Here is a 13,779-nt window from a genome sequence, read left to right as displayed (position 1 = left end):
AAAACAGAAAATGTTTTTAAGGGTTGGAGCTGTGGCTCAGTGGTAGAGTGCTTGCCTAGTATGCATGAGGCACTAGGTTGAATTCTCAGTACTGCATATAAATAAATAAAATAAAGGTACATCAACAACTAAAAAAAAAATTTTTAAAAAAGAAAATGTTTGTAAACATAGCAGTGTGACACTGCTGCAACTCTTACTATATTTTTACAAAAGTACTGATCCACATTAGATAGAAATTAAAAACGACCACCTAAACCAATCTTTTACTTCAAATAGTTTTGAGAAGCACTGTCCTAGACTACACTACTAGGTAAATTCAAATTAATCAAAATTTTAGGCCTAAAAATGGTGCTAAACAGAGAGCATATCCATTTAATATGTAACGTACTTTCCTTAATTTTCCATTAACAGCATCCAGTGCACAGTTAAGAATAGGAGTTATTTTGCTCATAAAAGCTAGAGAAATCAGATGGTACCCACTAGAAATGTGCACTGCACAGGCCAACTTATTTATAGAATCTACTCCATAAAACAATACTCTTTCATATATAGAACAATGTATGTACTAAAGAAAGAACTAAAGAGAATTGAAGACTTCCTTTTCCAGTGGAGGTAAGCTCTAACTTTCACACCTTATTATAACCTCTATAATAATAGAATTTCAATCAACAAATCTAACTGGCAATTAAGGCTCTCAATCACTTTAAAAACCCCAAACTAGGAAAGTGAATGAGAAACATCTGATTGCAGGTAACTGAAAGATAATGAAAATGACCTTAGTTTTAAATATTTAGGTAAATCATTACCTACTTTAGAAAGTAAAGATGTTTCCAAATAGTGCTTATACCATAGGAAATGTTCTTACCAAAAAAGCTCAGAGGTCAAAATGGCATAAGATCACACAAAGTTTAGCAAATAGAAAAACAAAATATGTATTATTAACTTAAGTGAGAAATTTGTGTTTATCAAGCATTTGATTATATGCTAATAATATATAGAGAGAAAGATAAGATATATATGCAAAAATAGACTGAATGTAATTTAGAAGAGAATGACAAATTAAAATCAAATCATGAGCATCTACTTCCCTTAGAATGTATATGTAGAAGTGATACTCAGAAACTGTCTGGCTATTTAGATATCACCCTCTAGATAAGGGTTGACAAACTATGGTCTGTGGAATTTGTCCTGCCATCTGGCTTTACAAATTAAGTTTAATTGGAATTCAGCTATACCCATACACAGTTCTGTAATATAAACTCTGTAAAATACAAATAATATAGGTATAAATGTTTGTATTTTTAAGAAAAATATCTGGAAGAACACAGACCAACTTATTTACAGAAGGAATTCTTGGTGAGTAGAACCATAAGAAAGGAGAAGAAGAGATTCTTATGTTGTATTTCATTACAGAATCACATCACAGATTTATTTAAATTCATGATATAAGCAGGGAAGAGGGAGAGAGTCTAAATATAAGTGGCAAACAAATTAAAATACTTTAAGCAATTCTGCCTACTGACTTCTTTGATGAAAGTTTGTGCCAGAGAGATTAAAACATGGGAAAAAGTCAGTGTGCTGGTTCCTCTGCCTGTTTCTAAAAGGCTCCCTGGGTTTATGTACTTCTTCACACTGAATGTGGATTTCATGTTTAAAAATGGATATTTCTGTGTACAAAGACCTAGACACAAGTAATCTACTTTATCTTGTTTAAGACCTAGTCACAAGCAATCTACAGTGACCTCTCTCAACACTGGAGGAATAGGGTGTTGAGTCTCCAACATAGCCTACTTCTATGCATTTTCAAGGAAGTTTAAACACAATTTTCATCTTACAGGATAACTTCCTAATCTTAGGAAGATTGTATCTTCCTAAGATACAATCCCATTTCTGCACAACAAATTTTTCTGCATCAATCATATATTATTACAGGTAGAAAATAGCAGCCAGTGCACACTGTAATTTCAGCAACTCAGGTGGTTAAGGCAGGAGGATCACAAGTTTGAGGCTAACCTCAGCAACTTAGAGAGACCTGTCTCAAAATAAAAGAATTGGAGATATAGCTCAGTGGTAAAGTGCTCCTAGGTTCTATTCCTTATAACAAAAAAAACACCACACACCACACACACACAAAACAAAAACTTGTTGAGTGAATCAATTTTAAATAAAGTAGAAAGTAGCAAAATTATTTTATATTTTTGAATCTACACTTTAAATAAAAATCTACACACACATACCTGCTTACCAGTGAAACCCTGGCAAATGACCTTCGTATTTTTATCAATATAGAGATGTTTCCGGGAAGCTGTATAGGAACAATGCCGAATTGCATTCTGTTGCACTGAGAAGTAAAGAAAATATGACATATTAGAATTTTTCCAAACTTTTGAACAATGAATTTAACTTGGTCACACATACACACAAAATCTCTAATGCAAGAGCTGTACTGTACTGTACATTATGGTAAAGTTAAATGTCACTTTTAAAATGAGACACACAGACCACATAAATAAATTATAAAAACAAACAAAAAAGGCCCTACTCTATTCTCCAGGATCTTCTCTTTATCAAGAAAAAGCTACAATCTTGAAAAAGAAATTAAAAAAGAAAAGATGAAGTTTCTCATTTTCATTCCTTAGAAAGAAAACTGAGGTTCAAAGACTAATGACTCAAATTAAACCCAGGGACTGAAACTAGTTATTATCCCCACTAATAATGTTTACAAAATAGTCACAAGCTCTCACTAGACCTAACTTTTAAAAGTCTAATACCTATAAATAATAAGTAAGCTAAGAAGCAAATTTTGTCACAAACTATGAATAAGAACTACTCTAATGCTCATTCCCCAATAACAATATATTAAATGTAAAGGTGTAGAATAAAGTTGGTCTAAAATATAATCCAAAATCACCTAAATTGATCTTTTCTGGTGCAAGATTCAATAACCCACTATAGAAGAAACAGGGAAAATAAAATAAATAGAAAAGTAGATGAGAGAAGAAGAAACTTGTTTAAAAAGAAAAAAAAAAGTACTTAATTTTCAGCATCCTACCTCAAGGAAAACTTACTACAACAACTCCTCCCACTTCAAAAATCAGTAGGAAAAGGCACACGTTACTTTAAATTTGTGGGCTACCCTCTAAACCTCCACTAGAACCACCAACCCACCACTCAAGGGCTACTTTCAAAGTAGCCAAGCCTTCTATCTACTGCTGAGTAGCCCAGGAAAGCTAGCTCCAGAACAAAAAAATATCTTATCATATTTTTCTCCAGGACCCACCCAATGCTTTCTGCTTTGAATCACTATAAATGGCTACCTCATGCCTCCTAAATCTTCAGACTTCAGGTGCCACAACTAAAAGAACACTGATATGTGCTTCCAGCAGAGGTACCTGGAGTCCCCACACCTGTAGGGTACAGAAAGACCCAGCTTTCACTCTTACCATCCAGAAGAGGAGTGTTCTGTGTGCACACGGAACTACTAGGTAACAGCTTTATTCTTAGACTAGACTACGCTGCAGGGGTTGAGGAGCGAGTGTCAGGGGTGTGGGGTGGAGGGCATGGGGGGGTCAAGAACTGGCACAGTGGGCACAGCAAGCACCTGACCCTAGGTCACAATAGTATTTATGGCCTAAGAGACTGCCCCCACACATCTGTACACTAGGGCCCACCCAGTCAGTGCTATCAGAGATTATACTTGCCCTAAGCTAGCAGACAAACCAATAAAGGCCATAAACAAGAAACATAACTGATGACAAATGGTATTATCAACATATGATGAGATGTCTAATTTTACTAATAATGAGAAAATAAGCATTTTTAAATTAAATATCAGGGCAAGGCCTGAACTTGGCCACCAGTTATATTCTGATGGTCAGGGCTATAGCTGCCACATTCTGGGTCAACTCTAGAGGATAAACTAGCATCACCTTCTCTTCAAATTCTTAGAAACTGGTCAGCCTAACCTTGGTAATGTGACCCAGGAGCAGCTGAGAACATTGTCTCAGGAATCAGACAGGCCAGGGCTTGCGTTTAGGCTCTACAGCTCACCAGCAATGTGACCCAGGGCATATCTTTTGATCTCCCTTAGCCTTGGTCTTCCCATCTGTAAATGGAATAACAGCTGCCCACAAGAAGACTGTGATCTTAATATGAGATGATGCCTGTAGATTGAGAATCAAAGTGCCTTGGTACATTCCCAAAATCCTACATGAGCACAAAGGTAAATCTTTTCCTAAAAAGAGAAAAAATATAGTTCATATTTTAAAATCAAATAAGTCCAAACAGAAATGTTCTAAATATGTCCTCACATACACTCTATATACAAATGTTTATGTATAAATATAAATATGTGAAGCACACACAAATATATTTGTAAGTTTTTAATTAGGAAACATTTTTAAGGTGCAGCCTCATGCTAAAAATGGGGATGATAATATATACCACATTGGCCAATGTAAGAATTAAAATGAGTTAATATAGAGAACATGTAAAACAATACCTAGAGTACAGTTAAATGCTATATCACTAATGGCTTATTTTATTATCATTATTTTTTACTGATAAAAAATGAGCAGATAAAACTGTTTTGAAATGTTCATGGTGGCAGGCTATCTGCCATGTGCTAGGGATTCATGAGTAAATTAGACTAGGTAGGGCTCTATCCTGAAGTTTCTTGCTGTGTAATAGCTAAATGTTAACAAAGAAATACAAAATTACAAAAACACAACCTGCAAAAAAGATGCTGAAATAAAGGGAATGAGTAACCTGCAAGAGATGTGCTTTCAACTGGGGTGGTGAATTTATATCAGTTAGGCATAAATGAGTCCTATTTCCCATAGATAGCAACCACTTAAAAGATGTATGGTGGGATTAATATTGCAATCTATGGCTAAACAGATACCATGGCCTTGTATAGACTAGTACCATGCTCCTAACTGGTAACCTGAGATTCTGTTAGTGAAAATACTCCTTCTCTAACTCACGACTTAAACTATGTCTGTGTTACTAATTTATTTATGCATATGTTCATGAATTTAACAAATGTATACTTATTAACTGTATCAGCCCATTTTCTTGATAATAAAATACCTGAGGCTAGCTATTTATAAAGAAAAGAGGCTTACTTAGCTTACAGTGGCCAAAACTCCACTCTAAAACTCCTCATTTGTTATGCTTCTGGTAAAGGCTCCCTTGGCTACATCATAATATTGCAGAGAAGCAAGAAGGAAAACAGCCCCATGCAGAAAGGGCTAAGCACACAGGGTTGCTTTGCTTTATAATAATCCATTGTCTCAAGAACTCACTCCAGGAGACTAACATTAATCTAGTCTTAGGGTGGTGCCCCCAATGACCTAGCTACCTTCAAATAGCCCTAACCTCTTAAAGGTGCTACCACCTCTCAACATGGCCACACTGGGGAATGAGCATTTGGCCCATGAATGCTTGGGGGATACACTCAAATGTGTATAAATCATAGCATTAACCATATGTAATATGTATATGTAATTTACAGGCTCATGTGGTTCCCATGTATAGTATCCTAAAATACAGCAGCATAATTTAGCTGTCACTTATCCCCAAATCCAAACAACCTACTATTCAAATACAAAATTATATATTCATTGATTGTAAATACCATATTTCATCAAATCTAAAACATCACTGGTTTTCACAAAGCACTATTAACAGTACTAGTAAAAAAGAAAAATACTGCCAATATTGGTAAGATAACATCAATTACAAGATACATCCTAATTTCAGAAATTTAATAACGTAAAAAAATGTGGATCTATAGATTTATATGTGGCAGATCTTACTGTCTCTACATATTTGGAAGTGTTAGTTTGTTAAAGAAATGATAGAGGTTTTGAACTACTGACAGTCTTAAAAATGAATTGAAAAACCTTTCACACTTTTTATGGTGTTAGTTTCTTTTACTCCATGATAGTGATTCAGATGACTCTGGATCTTGAGGTAATGGCTTTTCAAAGGTTTCTTATATTTTGTATCTCTTCTGAACATGAATCACCATTTTAAAGTTTTGACATTTGTATCAAAAGAGAAGTTGGGGAAATCTTCAGAACATCAATAACTTAATTTTGCTTTAGACTTGGGAAATATTTGATTATGTTTGATAAGTTCTGTCATGCATGCAGTACCTCGTCTGCCAGCAAAACCAAGGGAACACAGCCTTTTTTATATGAGACAGGTCACTTCTAGAGGACAACCCAAGATTTATTAAAGAAAATACTTCTATATTGAGAGTATATTTAAATATGTATTAATGATATGTTTATAATTTGTTTCTTTAGTTAAATTTTGGAATTTGTGTATATTGAACTATAAGCTTTGGAAGAGGTATGTGAATTAGGAAAGTTTTATTTCTGGGAAGTTGTGTGGTTCACTATTTGGAGACCTAGGAAGGTATCTCTTGATAAGAGTAAGGGTTCATCAGCACAAGAAATAAAAACAGTGATTTTTTTTTTCTTAGTGTATAGTTGTTTTGCTGGCAATATTTAATGTTAGATTTCTATTTCAGCACATAAGTATATGAACTACAGTATGAATTACATTCCCCAAATTAGATATCTGCTTCAGTAGATTTGTTTGCTGTGAAGATTACTTTTCTAAAGACAAATGTTCATATTGGCTTAACTTTTTGATTTAAATATTTTTGTAAATGATATAATATATTTCTTTTGACTAAACATGGAAAAATAATGTATTATATTGAAAAATTTTTTTTACAGATTTTGATTGGAGATCATTTTTACAGAGATGGTATTTTATATGCTCCTAGTGTTTAGAAAAGAATTAGTCAAAAGGAATTCATATAATTCATATAGTTTAAATATTGATAAATTAATATCCAAATAATGTACTTGTTTGATTTCTTAATAAGCTAGGGGAGGTGGGGGTGGGAATTAGAATGTGCAAATAAGTGGTGATCTCTACATTAATTTTCAAATCTTTAATATATATATAATTGCTAAACCGTAACACATTGTTACTTTAATATATATATATAAAGAAGTATTACTGTTAGTAAAGCTGCTGATGGCTTAAAAAAAAAAAAGGAACTCATCATGTAAGTATTTTCTGTATGTTATGTTGTGCCAACAGATTTAACATTAATTTGCTAAAAAACTTAATGATCTTTTTTGATTGAAAAAATTTTCTGTGAAGTAATTTATTTACAGACATGTTCTTCTTCCCTTGTCCTTTTAACCTTTATACACACTACAAAATCAACCAAACTGTTTTTCTAATCTGAAACTGAAATTTAAATCTTAATGATAAAAATTTAAAATTTGTTGGCACATCACACCTTAAAAATGTTTTTATTATTTTGTAATTTAATTTCCAAATGTACCATAAGTTTATAATTCAATGTCTTAATTGTAATGCTCCAATAAAAACTACGAACATTAGTTGAATTATAACATGAAGGGATTTTCATCTTGCTCTTTTGCTGTATAAAGAATAATTGTTCTCATGTTGGGGGTAAAAACAACTTTTTTCACTATGTAAATTGTATTGAGGGTTCTTCTGTACTAATAAAGCAATTATTGAAAAAAATGTGGGTCTAAGATAACAAAATGTCTATCCTCTGGTGAAATAAAATTGTTCCCTTGTACTTAAGAAGATGATTTTCAATATTCTCTATGAAACAAGTTTGAGATGGGAAAATCAAATCACTTTTTCATGGCTACATTACACTTTTGCGTCTTTTTTTTTTCTTTCTGAAATAAAAGATTTGGTTCATAGAGAAAAATGGGAAAAAATACTAGAATCAGAAACATTACTGTGTGTACCTCCTTTTCTAAATTACACTTTTAAATGCTCCCCCAATTCAAAAAAACAGACCTATACAATTTGACAAACACATGAAAAGTTAAGTGGTACCTTTGAGCAGGGTTGTGACCTTTTCAACAAACCACTGAGAATACCCCCTCCCCCCAAAAATCAGAGCTTCAAAAAAGGAGGCTCAAACTATCACACAGCCCACAAAAGTGGAAAGGACAGACTGCAAGTTCTAGTACTCCTTCTGATACTGCATAGGAAACCTTCTGGATTTATTTCCTCATTTGCCAAACAAAGGTGTGGGACCAGTTGAATTTTAAGATTCACTTTCTGACATTAAAATATAATTCTGAGACTGAAAAATAATTGCTCTCATTTCCTATTTATTCTAAAAAGACTCAATTTACAGGAACTCCTGACATGTTTAAAAAGACCTGATTTTGTACTTCTTTATAAAAACTTCACTATTTCAACCTCAAAGTACTATAAAAATTTTAAGCTTTCTTATAGAAGGAATATTTCTCTTTCATCTTATTTTCTCTTCGCACTTCAACTTTCCTTTCTATCATAAGGTATAAAACTGAAGTGGGCGGGGGGGTTGGTACAGGAATTTCTAAACATTCTAATTTGCCCCTCCAACAGGGATCTGGAAGGCATCTTGCTTTTTTTTCTTAACAAAAATCAATATTGCAACACGTATGACCTTAGCTGTAATGTGCCACCAATTGAAACTCAAGAGAGCAGAGGGAATAAAATTCCCTGGCATCTCTAGTTCTTATAACCTCAGACTTATGACCATTAAAAAAAAAAAAAAATGAAAGTGGGGGAAAAAAAAAGTTTGCCAGGTGATGTTGTGGCTATTTTCCCAGTGGGAATGAAAATAGGCTTAGAAATATGGCATACTGACTTAGAGGTTTTTATACAAGAAACACTGCCATTTGTAACCCCACCTCTAATATAGGAGGTATCTTGGTTTAGATCTAAGACCTCCCAGAGCCTTAAAAACAGGTTAATCCCATGATTTAGATGATTCAAGCACTCCAACAACAGAAAGCTAGATGGGATGGTCTCAATAAGGATTTAGGAAGAAAATTCAGTTCACTGTTAAGTGCTGCTAGGGTGGGTTGAGGAACCAGATCTTTTAGACACACTTTCTTTTTTCTCTATGTTCTTTTTCCTGTTAGGACAACAGACCTACTAAAGGGTATGATCTTTCAGACCCTCAGACCAGCAAGACCTCAGGAGAAAAAGACATCCTGTGGGCAAATTCCTTCCCAGGTTTTCCTATCACAGTGGCTGTGCTGCACATCTGGCCTTCTACATCCTAACCCATAACCAATGCAGATTAAGTTGATTTAGGCCTATATCCAATCTGACCTCATTCTTGGTGCTCACACTCTATTAAGCAGAGATATTAATGGGTACATCTTTTTTGGTTTGTTGTTGTTGTTGTTGTTGTTTTGTTTCTTTTTCCTTTTGCCTAAAACACCCTCCTAAGAATTCCATAAAACTTTTCCAAATAAAACCAACTCTTTCCTACCTGCCAAAGTAATCTAGCCAGACCTTTGTCCTCAAGCACTTTGGTAACTAAGTGTAGCTGTTGAGTACACACTCATTATTGCACACTTTTAGAATACAATCTTCTCAAGAAAAGAATTAAGTTAGAAGGTGGAAACAAAAAAGTAAGGAAAAACTTTAACTGAATGTCTAGTTTATATGAGGTACTTCATATAAATTCTGCAGTGAACACAAATCATCCTATGTATTATCATTTCTAAAACACAGTTTTTCCACTTTTTAACATCTTTTAAGTTAAGATGTATCTGATAAGCAATCACTTCACAATTTCAATTAGCAATTGTTTACACTGTTTATAGTAGGCCAAATAATGGTGAACCTTATAAATGGCAATGCCTCAAATCCATTAAAATATGATATTATTGGCACGTGGTTTGAAACATTGGTTGAAAAAAACTACTAAGAAAAAAACCTAGAGTCATAACACAGACTGTAAAGGGACTAGCCAAACCCTGATGTGACTGATTCTAAAGTTTCTTTCTACAATCACCCATCCACCAAACACAGAGACTTTGAACCTGACAAGAATTTTCAACAGTCAGCATTACTCAGACTAGCAACCTTGGGTGATAAATTTTCAGGAAGTGAAATGAAGTGTGCACACTGCCGGATGGAGACAGCGCAAATAAGTTGGTTAAAATCCCTGCCAACCCAGGCTCTGCTACCTCAGGATGCAGAAAACGCCTTTCCGCTGACCCTACAATCCACAGAACGAACAATTCGAATTCTTTTCAATTCCCCAATTTCCTACCGACATACTCTTCCCCTACCTCTCAAAATCAGACATTCACTCTCCCAACTGAGTTTATCTAGACCTCTTCACCTTTAGCTCCAAATAGGGCCAGTCTAGACGCCACCTCCAACTCGCCACTTGTCACCCTGGAGGCAAAAGCATGATCCCAGGTCTACTAAGCTCCTAGACCCGAATCCTGACTAAGCCACCCAAGTGGCCATCTGGCCCACATATCCAGCAAAACTCCCTCCACCCTAAAAGGGTTCACATGAGGTTCGGGCCCCCAATGGCTTCCTCGCCCAGGCCAAGGTTCCGCCCCGGAGGGACAGCCGTGGCCTGAGCCTGGACATTACGTTCGGCGGGGCCAGGAAGCACGGAGGTCAGAAAGACAGAGCCCCGGCCCGACTCACGCAGGAAGGCGCGCGTCAGCTGGCGAGCGGCGGCTAGGCCGCTGCTGCCGGAAACCATGGTGGCGGTGGCAGCTGCAGAGGCTAAGCCTGCGGTCATCCCCCAATGACACTCCCAGGACCCCCGGGGACCTGACAGGGGCCGAGGCAGGAAGAGGAGGGTGGCTATAACAATAGCCTGAAAGAATTTCTCTCAACAGAGGGCTCTTCACGAATATAATGGGTCGTACGTGGAGAATAAAAAAAAGCACACTATATAATGTGTAGATAATAATTTATCTCTTCCCTGAAAGTGAATTTGGTTAACTTTAACTACAACGGCAACTTAGGGCAAACCCTATGCGAGCCTGGTTGGCGCGGGGCGTTGTGGGAAATGTAGTTTGAAATCCCGATTTGGAAGCTTAAAGTGGGAGCGGGCTGGGAGCGCTGCGGAATACTTCCGGAGTCTAACCCAAGGGCGGAGGGACTGACCGAAGGAGTGAAGAAACAAGTGAAATGCAAAGAGTAATGCCGGGTCCTAGGCCAGTCTTCTGCACCTTCATTTCCCTCTTCTGGCGTCCAGAGAGGATGAAACCCCTTCCACCCTTGCAAGGACCCGGAAGAATCCCCCCACTCCCACCCCGTAATAGTGAATCTATTCTCCCCCAAGAGTCTAGTAAAGGAAAAACGCGACGAGAAAGACCAAAACCTACTGACTGTGTCTTCTAATGTAAATCCTTTGGTTAAGCAAACTATCATACACCTTTGATTATGACTAAGTTTATGAGTGCCTCTTTCCTAGGGATCCTAAAGACTGAAATTCGATGTCAAAAGTGATTTTGCCCAATTTTGCCCAATTTAATAACTTCTGTAAGAGCTTTGGAAAGAAACTCAAGAGTCCCAGAGTCAAAAGGTAAATAAGAGATAAAGTAGTCTGCACATGATATTCCTCATCATTATCATTAATAAAATTATTATTCTAGTTTACTGAAGTAGTTATAATTTGCATCAAGTTATGCGATGGGATTGCCGAATGAGATTGCCCAACATTTTCTCTATGACCCAGATATTGTCCTAGACAGAACGGGACTGCAAACTCTTCCCTTATCTAGTGGATCCTGTCCATGGGAGAGTTAAATAGTATCAGTGCATTCCAAATATGAAGACTCATTTCAAATAGCTAAATTCTTCCTGAGCCTTCACTTGCTAAGAGTTACACATTTAGTTTCACTTAACTGGTAAAATGCATAATGCAATAAATATAATTTCAGTATGATTTAAATGAATTTGTATTTTCATGAAGAAAGGGATTTTAGTTTGGTTTATATGCTGTATCCCTAACACCTTGAACATTATCTGACACAAAAAAATAGAACTCATTATGTGTTCAACTGGATTGATATAAGAAATAGTGGTATACACATTATATATTGAATCCACAATAGTTGATGAGCATAAGGATATTTCAATCCCTTGTGAAACTACACTCCACACCAATTTTGTAGCTCATAAGTTGGGGACAATTGCACTAGACAGTAACTATATCATTATATATGTACAGATTGAGTTTTGGAAACAGATATAGATTCAAGTTCTAATTCAGCCACTAGATATGTGACCTCTGGGTTACAGTTTTTCTCATATCTCATGAGTATTGTAAACAATTAATACATTCAGTATGTAAAGCTCTTGATGTATTTCATAAGCATTTGGTAAATGGTAGTTATTAAAGATTTAAAAAAAAACTTTTCTTCATATAGCAGAGTGATGTTGAATTGATGTGAATAACCAGATGTAGAATAGGATATTTCCATTTGACTCAAAACTTTGGCTAAAGCCCTAAAGCTGAGGACAACAGGGTACAAATACCCCCACATACTAAGGAGGGCATTCCAAGAGCACCCTGTCTCCAAAGTTTGGTAAGAAGTGCCAAACTTTTCTTTGGATTCTCATCATCACAGCCCAGCCCACTCTAGTAAGAAAGACAGAAATTCACTGATTGAGGGGATTGATTCTTCTGGGTCTTCAGGTGTCAGCTTAATATTTCCCTTTCCTTCCTCATCCAGCTAAGCTGATGAGGAAGTGTTCCTTACCAGAAGAAGACTGGCATTAAATTCCTATAAAACTGCATAAATTCATGACCCCACCTCAGTGCCCTAAGGTCCAATTTGATAAAGAATGCTTGGGAAAACTTGAACTTTGAAGGCAGACCTAAACATGGAGAATTATGTCAGCTTCCTGCTTAGAGAATTCTAAAGGCAGGAGGCTGATTGGCAGATAAGACAGTATTTGGTATAGCGAGATATATAGCATTCCCAGTAGTGAAATTGATGCCAGGAAGGGAAGCAAAACCCCTCCACTCCAGGAAGATTGTCTTTTGGGGCGAGGAATCCTATCTTTTAAAATCATAGAAGACCCCTGGATAAGTTACAAGAAATAAGCCAAAGAACACATAACTCACATTATTAGGGTGCTATTCAGATGAAGGTACTAGGCAGGGGAATGGGAGAGGAGCTTATAGAAAAATTGATAAAGTGTCCATAAAGATCCAGTCAGTGTTCCAGAGAGTATGAACCAGTAGGAAAGAACCACAAATAGCACCATTAAAGAGATTTTACCTACACTTCACTCTGCTTTTAGAGGAGCCAAGAGCAAACGGGGAACAGGAGGAGTAGTAGAAGAGGAAGGAGGAGAACGCAGGCCCTGACCCTTGCCCAACTTCAGGATTTGAAGCCAAAAATCATGCCAGATCTGAGAAGGAAGAAGAAGCTATAAATTAGGTCTAAGGCTGATGTTTTCAGTTGGCTCAAATGGATCAGAGAGAGAGAGGAAAAAAAAATAGAAAGGTCAAAAGTCTGATGGGCTTTCTGCCTGATAAGTAATTTTTATTGTTTATGTATAAAAGTTGTTATAGTTCTGTATCTTACCTTGATTTTAATATAAGCCTGATTTTTTCAGGATTTTCAGATCCTCTAGTTTTCATCAGAGACTTGTCCAAATCTCTGGACCAATGCTAGGTTAGGGTGGATGCAGTGAAAGGATTTGGTCTTCTGGCTTGCTGGTATCACCTGATATGTCCATCTTTCTACAGCTGATGGTCCAAGTGATTGCTACATCATCCCTTGCTTCCACTTGCAAGGCCCCTTTGTTGTGGCTCTGTCAGCTCATTTGAGCTCTTCTCAGGCACGTAGAGAACCTTTCAGCCTCTCTGAGCCAGCAGAAACATCCTTGCTTTCCCAGGCATACTATTAGCTGCATCTTGCCACTGCTTCATGA

At 36.4% G+C, this 13,779-nt stretch overlaps 1 protein-coding gene across 1 annotated transcript in view; it reads right to left on the bottom strand.

Moving 5' to 3' along the window:
- LOC124075517 (succinate--CoA ligase [ADP/GDP-forming] subunit alpha, mitochondrial-like) overlaps window positions 1-10,674 on the bottom strand; it is a 35,596-nt gene extending 24,922 nt beyond the window's left edge. Inside the window, 2 exon segments of the mRNA XM_046418954.2 lie at window positions 2,238-2,341; window positions 10,528-10,674. Coding sequence (XP_046274910.1) covers window positions 2,238-2,341; window positions 10,528-10,624 — 201 coding nt within the window. The 5' untranslated portion in view covers window positions 10,625-10,674.
- Between the last annotated feature and the right edge of the window lie 3,105 nt (window positions 10,675-13,779).

Source organism: Marmota monax, unplaced genomic scaffold, assembly GCF_021218885.2.
Source record: "Marmota monax isolate L192 unplaced genomic scaffold, Marmota_monax_Labrador192_F-V1.1 WCK01_AAM20220418_F8-fsc00420, whole genome shotgun sequence".
NCBI classification, from domain to species: domain Eukaryota; kingdom Metazoa; phylum Chordata; class Mammalia; order Rodentia; family Sciuridae; genus Marmota; species Marmota monax.
Note: the sequence above shows the minus strand (reverse complement) of the source record. Positions and strands in the feature narration are given on the sequence as shown.